General features: G+C 42.4%; 1 protein-coding gene across 1 annotated transcript in view; it reads right to left on the bottom strand.

Moving 5' to 3' along the window:
- Positions 1 to 17,646, bottom strand: part of LOC126236051 (intraflagellar transport protein 81 homolog) — a 109,776-nt gene that overhangs the window by 28,889 nt on the left and 63,241 nt on the right. Inside the window, exon 9 of the mRNA XM_049945090.1 lies at positions 7,122 to 7,311. Coding sequence (XP_049801047.1) covers positions 7,122 to 7,311 — 190 coding nt within the window. The remainder of the gene's footprint in view (positions 1 to 7,121; positions 7,312 to 17,646) is intronic.

The raw sequence follows: 17,646 nt of genomic DNA, 5'->3' as shown, positions 1-17,646 counted from the left end.
AGTTGGTGACCCTTCGCTCACAGCTCCAGGCTGCTTTGGCTTTCATCACACAGCTTGGGGCTGCTGCCAAGGGGCGTCACTGTGGGAGATCGAATGCAGGGATGTGAGGGACTTCGAGCACGTCCCACATGTCCTCCAATTGGACCACTGCTGTGCCCCCCCCCCTTCCCCGAGTACTGCCTGCACTGAGGTTGACCCCTCATCCCTGGTCGAGTGGGAGATCATTCCAAAGTCTGGCAGGCAGCACAAACTTTCCGAGGGGACGATCGTAGTGTCTCCTCGGTTCGTTTGACGAACAGGTTTCGAGCGTTATCTGTGGCTGACAATGTCTCTGAGCCAGATGCAGTTATCCACCCTGTTCCGAGGAAGCTTCTAGGCCTGCAAGGACTGGGCATTCACAGAGGGTGGGTTTGCTGGTAGTTGGGAGCTCCAATGTTAGGTGCATAATGGGGCACCTTAGGAACATGGCTGCCATGGAGGGGAAGGAAGCCAGTGTGCACTCTGTGTGCATTCTGGGGGGAGTCATTCCGGATGTGGAACGAGTGCTTCCCGATGCCATGAAGAGTACAGGGTGCAGCCAACTGCAGGTGGTGGCTCATGTCGGTACCAAGGACATGTGTCACTTTGGATCGGAGCAGATTCTGTCTGGTTACGGGCGGTTTGCAGAAATGGTTAAGACTGCCAGTCTTGCTTCCGAGATTAAGGTGGAGCTCACCATCTGCAGCATCGTTGATAGAACTGACTGTGATCTTTTGGTGCAGAGCCGAGTGGAGGGTCTGAATCAGAGGCTCAGGTGGTTCTGTGGCCGTGTAGGCTACAGATTCCTTGACTTGCGCCATCAGTTGATGGGTTTCCGGGGTCCGCTTACTAGGTCAGGAGTCCACTACACACACGAGACAGCTACACGGGTAGCGGGGGCTGTGTGGAAGGGACTGGGCAGCTTTTTAGGTTAGAGGGCCTCAGGGAACCACAGAAGGGACGTCCATCTAAAAGTGGGCAGGTAAAACACAGTAACATAGTTGTAGAAACGATTGGTATTGTAGTTGTAAATTGTCGTAGCTGTGTTGGGACAGAACCAGAGCTCCAAGCCCTAACAGAAAGCACTGAAGATCAAATAGTTGTAGGTACAGAGAGCTGGCTAGAGCCGGAAATAAGTTCAGCCGAAATTTTTTCAAACGATATAACAGTGTTCAGAAAGGATAGATTAAATACAGTTGGTGGTGGAGTATTTATTGCTGTCAGAGGTAGTTTGCCTTGTAGCGAAATTTAAGTAGATAGTACGTGTGAAATAGCAAGGGTAGAGGTTATATCTGACAATCGGACTAAACTATTAATTGGATCATTTTACCGGCACCGCGACTCAGAAGATATAGTTGCTCAACAGTTCAAACAAAACATAAGTCTCATTTCAAATAAGTACCCCACTCATACAATTATAGTCGGTGGTGACTTTAATCTACCCTCGATATGCTGGAAAAATTATATGTTTAAAGCTGGCAGCAGGCATAAAACGTCATCCAAAATTTTACTGAGTGCTTTCTCAGAAAATTATTTTGAACAATTAGTTCAGTAGTCCACTCGAAGCATAAATGGTTGCGAAAACATACTTGACCATTTAGCTACAAATAATCCTGGACAAATACTGAGTATTGTGACGATTACAGGGATTAGCGACCACAAGGCAGTTGCTGCTAGGCTGAATACCATAACACCTGCAACCATCAACAAGTAATGCAAAGTATATCTAGTTAAAAAAGCTGATAAAAATGCTCTTAACACCTTTTTAAGAGACAGTCTTCACTCCTTCCAATCTGATCATGCAAGTGTAGAAAAGTTGTGGAATGTCTTCAAAGAGATAGTATCGACAGCAATTGAGAGATATATACCACATAAACTAATAAGTGATGGTACTGATCCCCCATGGTACACAAAACGGGTCAGATCGTTGTTGCAGAAGCAACGAAAAAAGCATGCCAAATTCAAAAGAACGCAAAATTCCCAAGTTTGGCAAAGTTTTACAGAAGTTCGAAATATGACGCGTACTTCAATGCGAGATGCTTTTAATAATTTCCACAATGAAATTCTGTCTCAAAATCTGGCTGAAAACCCAATGAAATTCTGGTCATACATAAAGCACACCAGTGGCAAGACACAATCAATACCTTCACTGCGCGGTAACAACGGTGAAGTCACTGATGACAGTGCCACTAAAGCAGAGTTATTAAACACGGTTTTCCAAAACACCTTCACCAAAGAAGACGAAGTAAATATTCCTGAATTCCAATCAAGAACAACTGCCAAGATGAGAAACATAGAAGTAGATATCCTTGGAGTAACGAAGCAGCTTAAATCACTTAATAAAGGCAAGGCCTCCAGTCCAGATTGTATACCAGTCAGGTTCCTCTCAGAGTATGCTGATAAAATAGCTCCATATTTAGCAATTATAAACAACCACTCGCTCACAGAAAGATCTGTACCTAAAGACTGGAAAATTGCTCAAGCCACACCAATACCCAAAAACGGAAGTAGGAATAATCCGCTGAATTACAGGCCTATATCACTAACGTCGATTTGCAGTAGGGTTTTGGAACGTATACTGCATTCGAACATTATGAAGCACCTCGAAGAAAACGATTTATTGACGCATAGCACGGTTTCAAAAATATCGTTCTTTTGAAACAGAACTAGCTCTTTATACTCAAGTGCTATCGACAGAGGATGTCAAATTGATTCCATATTTTTAGGTTTCCAGAAGGCTTTCGACACTGTTCCTCACAAGTGTCTTCTAACCGAACTGTGAGCCTACAGAATATCGCCTCAGTTGTGTGACTGGATTCATGATTTCCTGTCACAAAGGTCACAGTTCATAGTAATAGACGGAAAGTCATCGAGTAAAACAGAAGTAATATCCGGCGTTCCCCACGGAAGTGTTATAGGCCCTCTATTATTCCTGATCTATATTAACAACATAGGAGACAATCTGAGTAGCTGTCTTAGATTGTTTGCAGATGATGCTGTCATTTACCACCTCGTAAAGTCATCAGATGATCAAAATGACTTGCAAAATGATTTAGACAAGATATCTGTATGGTGCGAAAAGTAGCAATTGACCCTGAATAAGGAAAAGTGTGAAGTTATTCACATGAGCACTAAAAGAAATCAGCTACATTTCGATTACGTGATAAGTCACTCAAATCTGAAGGCTGTAAATTCAACTAAATACTTAGGGATTACAATTACAAATAACCTAAATTGGAACAATCACATAGATAATATTGTTGGTAGAGCAAACCAAAGACTGTGATTCATTGGCAGAGCACTTAGAAGGTGCAACAGGTCTACTAAAGAGACTGCTTACACCACACTTGTCCACCCTATTCTGGAGTATTGCTGTGTGGTGTGGGATCTGCATCAGGTGGGACTGATGGATGACATTGAAAAAGTACAAAGAAGGGCAGCTCATTTTGTATTATCACGAAACAGGGGAGATAGTGTCACAGACGTGATACATGAATTGGAGTGGCAATCATTAAAACAAAGACATTTTTTGTTGCGACAGGATCTGCTCATGAAATTTCAATCACCAGTTTTCTCCTCCGATTGTAAAAACATTCTGTTGGCACCCACCTACATAGGAAGAAATGATCATCATGATAAAATAAGAGAAATCAGGGCTTGCACAGAAAAATTTAAGTGCTCGTTTTTCCCGTGTGCCGTTCGAGAGTGGAACGGTAGAGAGACAGCTTGAAGGTGGTTCATTGAACCCTCTGCCATGCACTTTATTGTGAATAGCAGAGTAATCATGTAGATGGAGATGTAGTCACATCAAAGCTCTTCCCTCACCCAGGACCTGAGATTTTCTAGCAAGCTATCCTACAAATTGACGCACCACTTTAGCTCCCTGCAAGGCTGCAGATGAAGACGACGAGAAGTTGCCTCCTGTCTACATGAGAACGGGCCTGAGAACCATTCAAGCAACATTAACGCTGTTTATATCTATTACAAAATAATTTCTTTTGCAATTTAAAGTACCACTCAATAATTTAGAGACTTAAAAGTTTTTAAAAGTACATTGCATCTGGTGTTACTTTCTTTACCTTGTATTTCTAGTTGAAGTAATTGTTTTTTTCTTCTTTTCACTTTTCATTGAATTCTGTTTCTTTATCTCCCCAGTTACAGATTCAGCTCAGAATTTAGAACATTCTTGCAAATGTTTTTTTACTGACTACATCAAAACCTGCACACTTACTTCTTATCCACCACAAATTCAAACTGTTTATCTTCCATTTAAACTGTAATCCAATTCATTATGTATCAGCAGTACCAAAGGTGAGCAGAGCATGAATGTTAAGGTATACACAAAGCTAATCAACTGGTATCATGCAGTGGGTGAATCTGATGCTACTCAAACGGATCAGCTCTTGATAATATACTCTTACTTGGTGCTGTTATATACTAATTATGTTGTTGCTACATGCAGCTGTTCTCCTGTTTAATAAATTTACCTTAATATTTGTTAGGTATTATAATTATCTCTCAATTTACTGGTTACTGTTTTTGCCTTAGCTAGAAATTGAATTTGGAGTGAATCCCCATGATAATGCCATTTTCTTAATTCATCACTTTTACAAGCATCTGTGCTGCAATGAACATTTTTGGTATTAACTGTGGTGGTGAAGTGGTCTCCCTACAATTCACCTAATTTCTTTCCTATTTAAATAATCAAACTTAAGCGATTCTTCTCAATCTGCATATTTTTTCACACATTGCCTCTAAAAAGAGCTTGTGTGTCAATGTATTTGAGCCATATAAATAACAAGAAACATTATTTATGTATGTAATTCCAAATTCTAGAAGTACTTTCAACTGGATGGTGTAAGTGTACCGACATCAAAACTGCTACGATGTATCAAATCTTACCCTTATTCATCTCTGCTGGACCCAAGACTACAAGGCACAAGGATGCCCAATTGGCGAGGGAGTACTGTTGGCCAACCGGCAGCTATCATTGTCAACCTATCGCCTCCGACAACCACCAACACTCAACGTCCAGGAAATACCGTCATCCCACTGGCAGTTATCACTATCAAGCCATCGCCTGTGACAACACCCAACATACCTGAGGCCTGTTGTTGTCGAGGACATACAACGAGTGCCAGGTCGGATCTTACAGTCGATCATCCTCAGCACCCTTCCACTCTGCCGCCTATGACGACTCGTGGATTTCATCATGTTGGCACATCCCAGGCAACCTCTCAGAGACACATTTCTGTCTGTACTTATTTTTGTGGACATTCATCCATGGTCATCTCAGACAACTTCTCATAGAGACATATCTGTTTGCACTTACTTGTGTTAACATTCATCTATGGACATTGCATTTAATTTCTGTTTCTTATAACGACAGTAAACTACTGTTGTGGCACTTGCACGTTTCATCATTTTTGTTTTTCTTTTTTCACAAGTTAAAATCAACACAATATAATCAAACATGAAGATAATGCTAGTCTCAACCATGTTATAATTAGCTGAATATAGGCAACAGGGAGGACTTAATGTCTCCACAAGGACCTGTTCATTTGGCAACAGTGATTGTAGCTTAAAATCTGTAAATTTAATGAAGGCCCATACTGCTTCTCTCTTCAATTTCACAATGATATGTTGAGCTTAAGTATCGGTGACTTTTATGGTGAGGCCATTTGAAGGTTGGCACTTACACATCCAATTCATTATGTATCAGCAGTACCAAAGGTGAGCAGAGCATGAATGTTAAGGTATACACAAAGCTAATCAACTGGTATCATGCAGTGGGTGAATCTGATGCTACTCAAACGGATCAGCTCTTGATAATATACTCTTACTTGGTGCTGTTATATACTAATTATGTTGTTGCTACATGCAGCTGTTCTCCTGTTTAATAAATTTACCTTAATATTTGTTAGGTATTATAATTATCTCTCAATTTATCTTTGTGCAATTGATTAATGGTGTGCTTCTGGGTCTTCAGCCCCAATTTAGACTCCATTTTGTGCAGAACATATCAATGACCTACCCAGTCATCTACATCGAGTGCTGAAAGTTGTATTCTCATGTGCAGTCAATGCCAGGGATACTGTCGGACTATGCTGAACACCTGAAAGCATGCACAGAAAACATGGGAAGTCATCTCAGTTCGGTCTATTGAAACGGGTCGGGGAGGGGGGGAAGGAGGTTGATCCAGAATATAACCAAGTCAGATAAGTTCCCACAGGAGAAAGGTCAGCTTCACAGTACACTGACCTACCTAACGAAAGAGTGCATGCAGAAGAGTGTAGAGGAAGCATGATGCATACTTGCACTGCAGCCAATGAACAAATTGTCACAATCAGTCTTGAAGAAAATAGCACACTAATTCAGCAGAAGACTTGAATATGTCTGCCTAAGCTTTTACAAAGACGCCAGAAGAAGTTCACCAAGACAGTTTTCCATGTGGCGTCATTCCACATACACAGCCACTGGTTGGCCAAAACAAGGATTCTTTGGAGTGCCACGAATCCAGATACTACTGTACCCACTTTATAGCTAAAATTTTGCTACATGTTATCTTTCTCTCACCAAAAGTCATTAAAAGAGATTGTTGCCTTCAGAGGCAACTGTATCTGCCTATCAATTGTACCTAAATAACATTTCCAATTACTCATATCACTGGGAATTCTTTAACTTTTTTTGTGAAGATGCACTAGTTCACACAATATAAGACATAGAACTTGGATTATGTGAAAATAATTTTCTGTGTAAGTAAATTTGCATTACTTTTCCAATACATCTAAAATGATCATTATGACAATCATATAGCTTTTCCCCTTATGATTTGCTGCAAATGACTTTCTTAAGCACATATATGCTTATTAGTGCACCAATTTTTGTGCCAAAAAATGTAGTTCACACTAATCAAAGGTTATTAACAAGCAAAATAGTACAAAGCATAGCTCAGTCAAGTGCCTTAATAATGTGAAACAACATTGCATAGATTAAATCAGTGACAGTGCTTTTAAAAACTGTACCACAGCAAATGTAATATTGAACTATGTGGTGCACAAAATGAATTTAGCCAAAAGGCATCTAATCACTGAAAAGATTACCCTTTATTATTGGTGCCAACAGAGCTTTTCTACTTGCTATACGTTGTGTTAATTGCACAACAACAGATGACATTTCTTCTAATGTCTTTCCTTTCTCTTGATCAACATCTGCTTTCTCACTAGAGACTTCTTCCAATCTCTCTTCAGTAGCACGGAATCCCAATACACCATGCTGAGCTTCCCGAACAGACTATGTAAAAATGGTAACAGCAGACTTCATTATAACAACAGAGTTGATTAGTTACCAATTTATGGACTCAATATGAAAGTTATATAAACCTAAAACATATATTTCAAACAATGGAAAGTCCAGGATGGAATAACAACTATATGGAAAGGACAGATTGATAATCACCATGTAAGTGAAGCACCAAGTCAGAGACAGGCACAGTGGAAAAAAACTGCTAAAGTATTAAATCTTTCAAAGTACTCCTTCTGCAGTACACGCATGCATGCACGCACGCACATGCACATGCACACGCGAGCGAGCGCGCGCGCACGCACGCACGCACGCACGCACGCACACACACACACACACACACACACACACACACACACACACACACACTGGCAATGTCAAGGGCACTACAGCCCAACTGCAACTACATCCGACAGCAACAGCAATCTGCTAGGGTGGGTGGTGGGGATACACAGGCGCATGATATGGGGTTGGGCAAGGAAAGCAAGGTACCGGTGGGTGAGGATGCTGGTGGAGCTTGCGGGAACTTGGTGAGCACAGGGTAGAGATGTACGATGCTGCATCGAGAGGCTGTGCTGGGGGAGGGGCATAGCAGAGAGAGAAAGGAGAAGTGGAGAAGGAGAAGGGAGTTTCAAACACCTTGGTGCAATATAAGACATTTGTAGTACTGGAGAGGGATCAGAGAAGGGGACAGACAGGTGGGAGATGAGAACTGGGAAAGGTTCAGGCCAGGGGAGTTATGGGAAAGAGGGACATGTTGTAAAGAGAGTTCCCACCTATCCGACTGAGAAAAGCTTGTGTCAAAAGGTGGAATCCAGATGGCACGGGCCGTGAAGCAGTCACTGAAGAGAAGCACAGGATGACAGGCAGCATGTTCATAACTGGGTGATCCAGCCATCTCTTGGCGATAGTCTGGCGATGGTCATTCATGCGGACAGGCAGATTGTTACCTGTCATGCCCACATAGAAAGCTGGTGGTGAGTCAGATGGCCCTTTTCACAGGTGGCCTTGCCTTTGACAGGGTAGGAGATACCTGTGACATGACTGGAGCAGGTGTAATTTGAGGATGTATGGGATGGGTGCACCTGTGGTCTAGGGGTTGCGCCTTTGATTAGTAATCACAACGTCCTCGGTTCCAGGTTCAAAAGCCACCACCGCTTAAATTTTGATTAATAATCAGCACTGGTGGCCGAAGACTTCTGGTGTAAGAAACCACCCTCATTCTGCCAATGGCCTTGTCAAAGTGGGTGGAGGAGCAGACAGAGGTTCAGGGCACTCTCTTGTTCTTGGGGTGGGGAATTGCCCCTACAGATGGAAGAACCAACTATGATCAATGGCATGAGGATGCAGAAGGCAATGGAAACCACTGCATTAAAGGCATAATGTGTATCCACAGGACACGTGGCCTGTAAGTGAGAAAGTGTCATGATGATCTCTCCATTGGCAAAAGATTCCGGAATAGTCCCCCATTCGGATCTCCAGAAGGGAACTGCCAAGGGGGAGGTGACCATGAGAAAAAGATTGAACAACCAACGAAAGGATAACATTCTATGAGTCAGAGCATGGAATGTCAGAACTTGAATGTGGTAGGGAAGCTAGAAAATCTGAAAAGGGAAATGCCAAGACTAAATCTAAATGTAGTAGGGGTCAGTGAAGTGAAATGGAAAGAAGACAAGGATTTCTGGTCAGATGAGTACAGGTAATATCAACAGCAGCAGAAAATGATATAACACGAGTAGGATTTGTTGTGAATAGAAAGGTAGGGCAGAGAGTGAGTTGCTGTGAACAGTTCAGTGATAAGGTTGTTCTTATCAGAATCCACAGCAAACCAGCACCGACAATGATAGTTCAGGTATACATGCCAACGTCGCATGCTGAAGATGAAGAGAGAGAGGAAGTACACAACGATATTGAAAGATTAACAAAGTACATAAAGGGACTGGAATGCAGTTGTAGGGGAAGGAGTACAAGAAAGATTACAGGAGAATATGGGCTTGGGACAAGGAATGTGAGAGGAGAAAGACTAATTGAGTTCTGTAATAACTTTCAGATCACAATAGTGAATACTCTGTTCAAGAATCACAAGAGGGGGATGTATACTTGGAAAAGTCCAGGTGTTACAGAAAGATTTTAGTTAGATTACATCATGGTCAGGCAGAGATTCAGAAATCAGATACTGGATTGTAAAGCATACTCAGGAGCAGAAATAGACTCAGATCACACTGTAGTACTGATGAAGAATAGGCTGAAGTTTAAGAGATTAGTCAGGAAGACTCAATACACAAAGAAGTGGGGTATGAAAGTACTAAGGAATGACTAGATACGCTTGAAGTTCACTAAGGCTATATGTACAGCAATAAGGCAGTACAGTTGAAGAGGAATGGACATCTTTAAAAAGCAATCACAGAAGTTGCGAAGAAAAATATAAGTGCAAAAAAGGTAACTGCAGAGAAACCATGGGTAACAGAAGAAATAATTTGGTTGATCAATGAAAGAAGAAAGTACGAAAATGTTCAGAGAAATTCAGGAATACAGAAATACAAGTCACTAAGGAATGAAACAAATAGGAAGTGCACAGAAGCTAAGACGAAATGGCTGCATAACAAATGTGAAGAAATCGAAAAAGATATGACTGTCAGGAGGACTGATTCAGCATATTGGAAAGTAAAAACAACCTTCGGTGAAATTAAAAGCAAGGCTAATAACATTAAGAGTGCAACCAAAATTCCATTGTTAAATGCAGAGGAGAGAGCAGATAGGTGGAAAGAGTACACTGAAGGCCTCTACGAGGGGTAAGATGTGATAGAAGAAGAAACAGGAGTCAATTTAGAAGAGGTATGGGATCTAATGTTAGAATCAGAAATTAAGGGAGCTTTGGAGGACTTAAGATCAAATGAGGCAGAAGGGATGGATAACATTCCATCAGAATCTCTAAAATGATTGGGGGAAGTGGCAACAAAACGACTATTCACACTGATGCGTAGCATGTATGAGCCTGGCACATACCATCTGACTTTTGGAAAAATATCATCCACACAATTCCAAAGACTTCAAGAACTGACAAGTGTGAGAAGTATTGCACGATCAGCTTAATAGCTCATGCATCCAAGTTGCTGACAAGAATAATATAGAGAAGAATGTAAAAAAAATTGAGGTCATGTTAGATGCAATCAGTTTGGCTTTAGGAAAGGTAAAGGCACCAGAGAGGCAATTCTGACATTGCGGTTGATAATGGAAGCAAGACTAAAGAAAAATCAGGACACATTCACATGATTCGTTGACCTGGAAAACGCATTCAACAATGTAAAATGGTGCAAGATGTTCAAAATTCTGAGGAAAATAGGGGTAAGCTACAAGGAGATATGGGTAATATACAAAAGGTACAAGGGCCAAGAGAGAAAAATAAGAGTAGACAACCAAGAATGAAGTGCTCGGATTAAAAATCATGTAAGACAGGGATGTAGTCTTTCACCCCTACTGTTCAATATGTACATCAAAGCAGCAATGACGGAAATAAAAGAAAGGTTCATGAGTGGAACTAAAACTGAAGGGAAAAGGAGCTCAATGATATGATTCACTTACGACACTGCTATCCTGAGTGAAAGTGAAGAAGAATTGCAGTATCTGCTGATCGGAAAGTGCAATCTAATGAGTATAGAATATGAACTGATAGTAAATCACAGAAAGATGAAAGTAATGAGAAGTAGCAGAAATGAGAACAGTGAGAAACTTAACATCAGAATTGATGGTCAAGAAGTAGATGAAGTTAAGGAGTTCTACTAACTAGGCAGAAAACTAACCTAAGACGGGGCAAGGAGGACATCAAAAAGAGACTGGCTCTAGCAAAAGGGCATTCTTGACCAAGAGAAGCCTACTAGTATCGAACATAGGCCTTGATTTGAGGGAAAAATTTCTGAGAATGTATGTTTGGATCACAGCATTGTAAGGTAGTGAAACATGGACTATGGGAAAACCAGTGCAGAACAGAATCGAAGCATTTGAGATGTGGTGTTTCAGATGAATGATGAAAATTAAATGGACTGATAAAGTACGAAAAGAGGAGGTTCTGCACAGAATTGGAAAGGAAAACACTCACGTAGAGAAGGGATGCGATGATAGGAAATCTGTTAAGACATCATCAGGGAATGATTTTCTAGGTACTAGAGGGAGTTGTAGAGGCAAAAACTGCAGAGAAAGACAGAAATTGGAATACATGTAGCAAATAATTGAGAATGTAGGTTGCAAGTGGCACTCTGAGATGAAGAAGTTGGCATAGGACAGGAGAGGACAGGACTTCGTGACGGGCAGCATCAAACCAGTCAGAAGACTGATGACTCAAAAAATAAACAAACAAATAAAAGGGTTAGGTATGGCATCTAAGTGTATTGCAGGGATATGAGCCACGAGCCAAGGAGTTGAGAGGGTCAGACAAGGATATTGCGTAAGTTCGGTGAGCAGCAGAATACCAGTGTGAGAGGGATGAGAAGGGCACAATGAAAGGTAGTCAAAATCCTGGCGGAGAATGTGATTCACTTTCTTCAGTCCAGGGTGGTACTAAGTCATGAAAGGAGAGCTCTTTGTATGGGTATGTGGGAGATGGTACGTGACTACAGAGACAAAGCATAGGAGATCTATTTCTGGACAAGACTGGGAGTGTATTTTATGTCTGTGAAGGTCGCCATGACACCCCTGGCATATTTGGAGAGGGACTGCTCTTCACTACAGATGCAATGACCTTGGATGGCAAAGCTGTATGAAAGGGACTTCTTGGTATCGAACGGGTGGCCATTATTGAAGTAGAGGTATTGTTGAGGGTTGACAGATGTGATGTGAACAGACAAACATTTCTAGCCATCCTCGAGATGAGAGATCAACACTGAGAAAGGTGATCAGGTCATGGAAGGATGTGGACAGGGTGTCATCTCCCTTGTTCCAAATCACGAAGATGTCATCAGTGGATCTGAACCTGTTGAGATATTTCGGATTGTTGGTGGTTACGAAGGATTCCTCTAGCTGGCCCATGAATGAGCTGGCACAGTATGGCCCCATGCGGATGCCAATTGTTGCACCATGGATTTGTTTGTAGGTGATACCTTCAAAGGAGCAGTAACTGTGGGTGAGGATATAGTTGGTCATGGTGACCAGGAAGGAGGTAGTAGGTTTGGAATAAGTCTGGCATTGGGAAAGGCAGCGTTCAATAGTGGCAAGGTCCAGGACATTGGGGTTGTTAGTGTAGAGGGAGGATGTGTCATCGATAGTGAAAAGCAGGGTGCTGGGTGGTAAAGGAACAGGAACTGTGGAGAGTCGTTGGAAGAAATGATTGGTATCTTTTACAGGTAACACGTAAGAGCTGATGGTGTTGGTCCATGAGATCCACTTTCTCTCTGTGAGGGCACAATAACCAGCCACAATGGAGCAAGCTTGGTGGTTGGGTTTACAGCCTTTAGGTAGCATATAGAATAAATGATAGGAGTGTGGGATTAGAGGGCTGTGGGGGTGAGGAGGTTTGGGAGGGGGGGCAGAGAGAGAGAGAGAGAGAGAGAGAGAGAGAGAGAGAGAGAGAGAGAGAGAGAGAGTGGGTGGGGAGGGGGGAGAGGGAGGGAAAGAGGGTGAGGGTGAGAGGGGGGAAAGAGGGTGAGGGTGAGAGGGGGGAAAAGAGGGGGAGGGGGAGAGGGGGAAAGAGGGGAGGGTGAGAGGGGGGGAGGGAGGGAGAGAGGGAGAGAGGGTGAGAGGGAGGGAGGGAGAGAGAGGAGGGAGAGAGAGGAGGGAGGGGGAGATGGTAGGGGGAGGGAGAGGGAGGGGTGGAAGGAGGGACAAAAGAAAGAGAGAGAGAGAGATAGAGAGAGAGGTTCTGGGATGGACCTTAGGATTTGACGAGGGACTGGAGATCTTGCGATTTCTAGAATGGAGGCACTGTGGTGGGGTCTGTAGGTGGATCTGCTGAAAGCGGGTGGAGTACGTCTGCCAGGTAATTCCTGTGGTTTATAACGATAGTAATGCAGTCTTTGTTGGCAGAATTATAAGATTGGAGTCAGTTTTTAAATGGTGGATTTGGTGTATTGCTGTTCTTTCTGCAATGCTACTTTCCATGTTGTGGAATTTGGGGAATGATCATGAGATAAGGCTCAAGATTATTAGGATAGTTTGAAAGTTAACACAGGGTGATTCGGGGGCAAGGGGGGTGGATCACAGTTGGATGGAGGAGTAATCAAGTCAGGCAGGATTCAACACTGATTTTGGATTGAGCGTGACTGATAGGGTTGGTGGTGAGAGAAAGTGTTTCCACTGTTGGGATTCGGAGAAGGAGAGAAGATCTTTAACAAGCACAGCATGACTGACTATTCCCCAAATCCTTCAACACTCAAACCTACCTTACACATGGACAAAGAACCAACAAAGTCTTCACCACTGTGATTATACAAGCAGTAAGGAATACCTGGTACAGGGGCTCTGCCAGCTGACAGATAAGTCCACCTATAAACTCGGCACTAGTCCCCATAACAGAGAGAACCTCTGCTCCCATGAACCAACACCTTCAGCCTATTACCCACACCCTATCTCCTATATAAAAGACGCCAATCATTTCCTCCTATGACTCTCCACAGTTCCTGTTTGTTTACCACCTGGCACCCCGCTCATCACTATCGATGCCACCTCCCTCTACACAAATATCCCCAATGCCCATGGCCTTGCCACCATTAAACATTCCTTTTCCCAAGGCCTGACTGACTCCATATCTGCTACCTCCTCCCTGACCACCATGACCAAGTATATCCTCACCCACAATTACTTCACCTTTGAACATGTTGTTGCTGTTGTGGTCTTCAGTCCTGAAACTGGTTTGATGCAGCTCTCCATGCTACTCTATCCTGTGCAAGCTTCTTCATCTCCCAGTACCTACTGCAACCTACATCCTTCTGAATCTGCTTAGTGTATTCATCTCTTGGTCTCCCTCTACGATTTTTACCCTCCACGTTGCCCTCCAGTACTAAATTGGTGATCCCGTGATGCCTCAGAACATGTCCTACCAACCAATCCCTTCTTCTAGTCAAGTTGTGCCACAAACTCCTCTTCTCCCCAGTTCTATTCAATACCTCCTCAATAGTTATGTGATCTACCCATCTAATCTTCAGCATTCTTCTGTAGCACCACATTTCGAAAGCTTCTATTCTCTTCTTGTCCAAACTATTTATCGTCCATGTTTCACTTCCATAAGTGGCCACACTCCATACAAATACTTTCATAAAAGACTTCCTGACACTTAAATCAATACTCGTTGTTAACAAATTTCCCTTCTTCAGAAACGCTTTCCTTGCCATTGCCAGTCTACATTTCATATCCTCTCTACTTCGACAATCATCAGTTATTTTGCTCCCCAAATAGCAATACTCCTTTACTACTTTAAGTGTCTCATTTCCTAATCTAATTCCGGCAGCATCACCCAATTTAATTCGACTACATTCCATTATCCTCGTTTTGCTTTTGTTGATGTTCATCTTATACCCTCCTTTCAAGACACTGTCCATTCCATTCAACTGCTCTTCCAAATCCTTTGCTGTCTCTGGCAGAATTACAATGTCATCGGCGAACCTCAAAGTTTTCATTTCTTCTCCATGGAGAATATACAGATTGAATAGCATCGGGGAGAGGCTACAGCCCTGTCTCACTCCCTTCCCAACCACTGCTTCCCTTTCATGTCCCTCGATTCATAACTGCGATCTGCTTTCTGTACAAATTGTAAATAGCCTTTTGCTCCCTGTATTTTACCCATGCCACCTTCAGAATTTGAAAGATAGTATTCCAGTTAACATTGTCAAAAGCTTTCTCTAAGTCTACAAATGCTAGAAACGTAGGTTTGCCTTTCCTGAATCTTTCTTCTAAGATAAGTCGTAGGGTCAGTATTGCCTCACGTGTTCCAACATTTCTACGGAATCCAAACCGATCTTCCCCGAGGTCGGCTTCTACCAGTTTTTCCATTCATCTGTAAAGAATTCGCATTAGTATTTTGCAGCTGTGACTTATTAAACTGATAGTTCGGTAATTTTCACATCTGTCAACAACTGCTTTCTTTGGTATTGGGATTATTATATTCTTGTTGATGTCTGAGGGAATTTTGCCTGTCTCATACATCTTGCTGTGGTAGAGTTTTGTCACGACTGGCTCTCCCAAGGCCGTCAGTAGTTCTAATGGAATTTTGTCTACTCCTGAGGCCTTGTTTCGACTTAGGTCTTTCAGTGCTCTGTCAAACTCTTCACGCAGTATCATATCTCCCATTTCATCTTCATCTACATCCTCTTCCATTTCCATAATATTGTCCTCAAGAACATCGCCCTTGTACAGACCCTCTATATATTCCTTCCACCTTTCTGCTTTCCCTTCTTTGCTTAGAACTGGGTTTCCATCTGAGCTCTTGATATTCATGCAAGTGGTTCTCTTTTCTACAAAGGTCTCCTTAATTTTCCTGTAGGCAGTATCTATCTTACCCCAGGTGAGATAAGCCTCTATATCCTTACATTTGTCCTCAAGCCATCCCTGCTCAGCCATTTTGCACTTCCTACCGATCTCATTTTTGAGACTTTTGTATTCCTTTTTGCCTGCTTCATTTACTGCATTTTTGTATTTTCTCCTTTCATCAATTAAATTCAGTATCTCTTGTGTTACCCAAGGATTTCTACTAGCCGTCTTTTTACCTACTTGATCCTCTGCTGCCTTCACTATTTCATCCCTCAAAGCAACCCATTCTTCTTCTACTGTATTTCTTTCTCCCATTCCTGTTAATTGTTCGCTTATGTTCTCCCTGAAACTCTGTACAAAATCTGGTTCTTTCAGTTTATCCAGGTCCATGTTAGCTATGATTAAGTTATGCTCTGTGCAAAATTCTACCAGGCGGCTTCCTCTTTCATTTCTTAGCCCTAATCCATATTCACCTACTAAGTTTTCTTCTCTTCCTTTTCCTACTGTTGAATTCCAGTCACCCATGAATATTAAATTTTCGTCTTCCTTCACTACCTGAATAATTTCTTTTATCTCATCATACATTTCACCAATTTCTTCATCATCTGCAGAGCTAGTTGGCATATAAACTTGTACTACTGTAGTAAGCGTGGGCTTCGTGTCTATCTTGGCCACAATAATGCATTCACTATGCTGTTTGTAGTAGCTTAACCGCACTCCCCCATTATTAAACCTACTCCTGCATTACCCCTATTTGATTTTGTATTTATAACCCTGTATTCACCTGACCAAAAGTCTTGTTCCTCCTGCCACCAAACTTCACTAATTCCCACTATATCTAACTTTAAACTATCCATTTCCCTTTTTAAATTTTCTAACCTATATGCCCGATTAAGGGATCACCTTCCGATCCGTAGAGCGCCAGTTTTCTTTCGCCTGATAACGACGTCCTCTTGAATAGTCCCCGCCCGGAGATCCGAATGGGGGACTATTTTACCTCCGGAATATTTTACCCAAGAGGATGCCATCATCATTTAATCATACAGTAAAGCTGCATGCTTTGAACATAGCACAAACAAATACATGGTACAGCACTGGGCACCTGCATCGCTCCAGCATATGCCAACCTATCCATGAGTCATCTAGAGGAATTGTTCCTAACCGCCCAGAACAACAGATCTCTCAACTGGTTCAGATTCAGTGAAGACAACTTCCACTTCGACGAGTGAAACCCATTCCATACCAAGAAGTCCCTTCCATACCACCTAGCCACCCTTGCCCTTGTCTGACATCTCTACAGTGTTGAATAGTCCCTCTCCAAAATATGCCAAGAGTCACACTGAGGCCATTCACAAACAGAAATTACTCTCCCAACTCTGTCCAGCAACAGATCTCTAAAGCCTCACCTCCAAAATACCCACTGTCCAGTCACAAAGGTGCACTGCTCTCATGATTGAGTACTAAGCAGGACTGGAGCGAGTGATTCGTATTTCCCACTGCCTCTCATCATGCCCTGAAATAAAGATTAACCTTTTACATTTTGATTACTAATCAAAGGCGCAACCCCTAGACAATAGGTGCACCCATTCCATACGTCCTCAAATTTCACCTGCTCCAGTTGTGTCACAGGTATCTCCTACCCTGTCAAAGGCAAGGCCACCTGTGTAAAGGGCCATCTAACACTCCACCAGATTTCTATGTGGGCATGATAGGTAACAAGCTGCCTGTCCACACAAATGACCATTGCCAGACTATCGTCAAGAGGTGGCTGGATCACCCAGTTACTGAACATGCTGCATATCATCCTGTGCTTCTCTTCACTAACTGCTTCACGGCCTGTGCCATCTGGATTCCACCTTTTGACACAAGCTT

Source organism: Schistocerca nitens, chromosome 2 (genome assembly GCF_023898315.1).
Source record: "Schistocerca nitens isolate TAMUIC-IGC-003100 chromosome 2, iqSchNite1.1, whole genome shotgun sequence".
In the NCBI taxonomy this organism is placed as follows: domain Eukaryota; kingdom Metazoa; phylum Arthropoda; class Insecta; order Orthoptera; family Acrididae; genus Schistocerca; species Schistocerca nitens.
The sequence above is the reverse complement of the archived record's forward strand: the minus strand, read 5'-3'. Positions and strand labels throughout refer to the sequence as shown.